Source organism: Cenococcum geophilum (genome assembly GCF_001692895.1).
Source record: "Cenococcum geophilum 1.58 unplaced genomic scaffold K441scaffold_50, whole genome shotgun sequence".
Lineage (NCBI taxonomy): Eukaryota > Fungi > Ascomycota > Dothideomycetes > Gloniales > Gloniaceae > Cenococcum > Cenococcum geophilum.
This window is the reverse complement of record NW_027137608.1, coordinates 783,256-784,609: the sequence shown is the minus strand read 5'-3', so window position 1 is coordinate 784,609 and position 1,354 is coordinate 783,256. Positions and strand designations below refer to the sequence as shown.

Sequence of the window (1,354 nt, the reverse complement as noted above, 5' to 3'; positions counted from 1 at the left end):
TAAGCCAGATAAGGAAAACACCCTTAGCTTTAACCCCTTTACTAATAGTTTATTACTAAATTATAGGCTATAAAGTAGTACCTTATTAATAACCCAAATAAGGGTTATATTAAGCCTAGCTAAGCCCCTTTAAACTTACTTATTCTCTTTACTAAAAAGCTAAATAGAGGACTCTATTTCTATATTAATTATTATAAGCTAAATAATATAACCCGCAAGGACCGCTATTTACTACCCCTACTTAATAAGACACTAGCCTAAATAAGTAGAGCTAAGGTCTTTATAAAGCTTAATATCCGCTAGGCCTTCTACTAAATTAAAAAAACCCTAGCTTAAAGGATTTTATTATATTTTAAACCTATTACGGAACGTATAAATATAAGGTACTACCTTTTAGGCTAACTAATAGACTGACTATATATTAGCGGTATATAAATAATATACTTTTTAACTACCTTAATAACTTCTATACGGCCTACCTAAATAATATTATAATCTACTTTAAGAATAAGCTAGAATATAAGGAGTATGTCTATAAAGTCCTCTAATAGCTCCATAAGGCTAGTCTCTAGGCTAATATTAAGAAGTTAGAGTTTAGTGTTAAACGTATAAAGTACCTTAGGTTTATTATTAGTATAGATAAAATTAAAACCGACCTAGAGAAAACGGCCGTAATTACCTAGTGGGCACCCCTATGGACTGTAAGGGGGGTATAATTATTTCTAGATTTCTATAACTTTTACTAACGCTTTATTAAAAACTATAGTAAGATTACTAGGCCTCTTAACTATCTTACCTAAAAAGACCAGTTTTTCTACTTTGATACCATATATAGGTAGGCTTTTAATAAGCTTAAGAAATAACTAGTCTCCACTCCCTTACTCGCCCACTTTAACCTAAAACGGCCCTTAATACTAGAAACCGACGCCTTAGACGGTATTACAGCTGGCGTTTATTTCTAGAAGTAGACAGATGGAAAATAGTACCCTATTGCTTACTATTTAAAAACTATAATAGATACTAAGGTAAACTACCCAGTTTATAATAAAGAAATGCTAGCTATTATCTCTAGCTTCTAGTACTAGCGAGCACAGTTAAAAGGGACCCCTAAGCCTATCTAGGTAGTTTCTAATTATAAGGCCTTAGAATATTTTATAATAATAAAGGCCCTTATAGCACGGCAGGCGCGCTAAGCAGATACTCTATCTTAGTTTAACTTCTTAATTATATATAGGCTAGGCGCCATTAACTATGCAGATATACTTATAAGACGTAAATAGGACCTAGACAAATAGGTAGCTATAAAGATCTTATTACGGAGCTAGATGCTACTATAACTAGAGCACTTTAACCT

At 32.3% G+C, this 1,354-nt stretch overlaps 1 protein-coding gene across 1 annotated transcript; it reads left to right on the top strand.

Moving 5' to 3' along the window:
- Positions 1 to 431: 431 nt before the first annotated feature.
- K441DRAFT_580944 (uncharacterized protein) lies at positions 432 to 683 on the top strand (the record flags this gene model as incomplete). The annotated part of the gene is made up of 2 exons (XM_067644396.1): positions 432 to 539; positions 573 to 683. Coding segments are annotated over 2 exons (219 nt in total), but the record flags the coding sequence as incomplete, so codon positions are not given.
- Between the last annotated feature and the right edge of the window lie 671 nt (positions 684 to 1,354).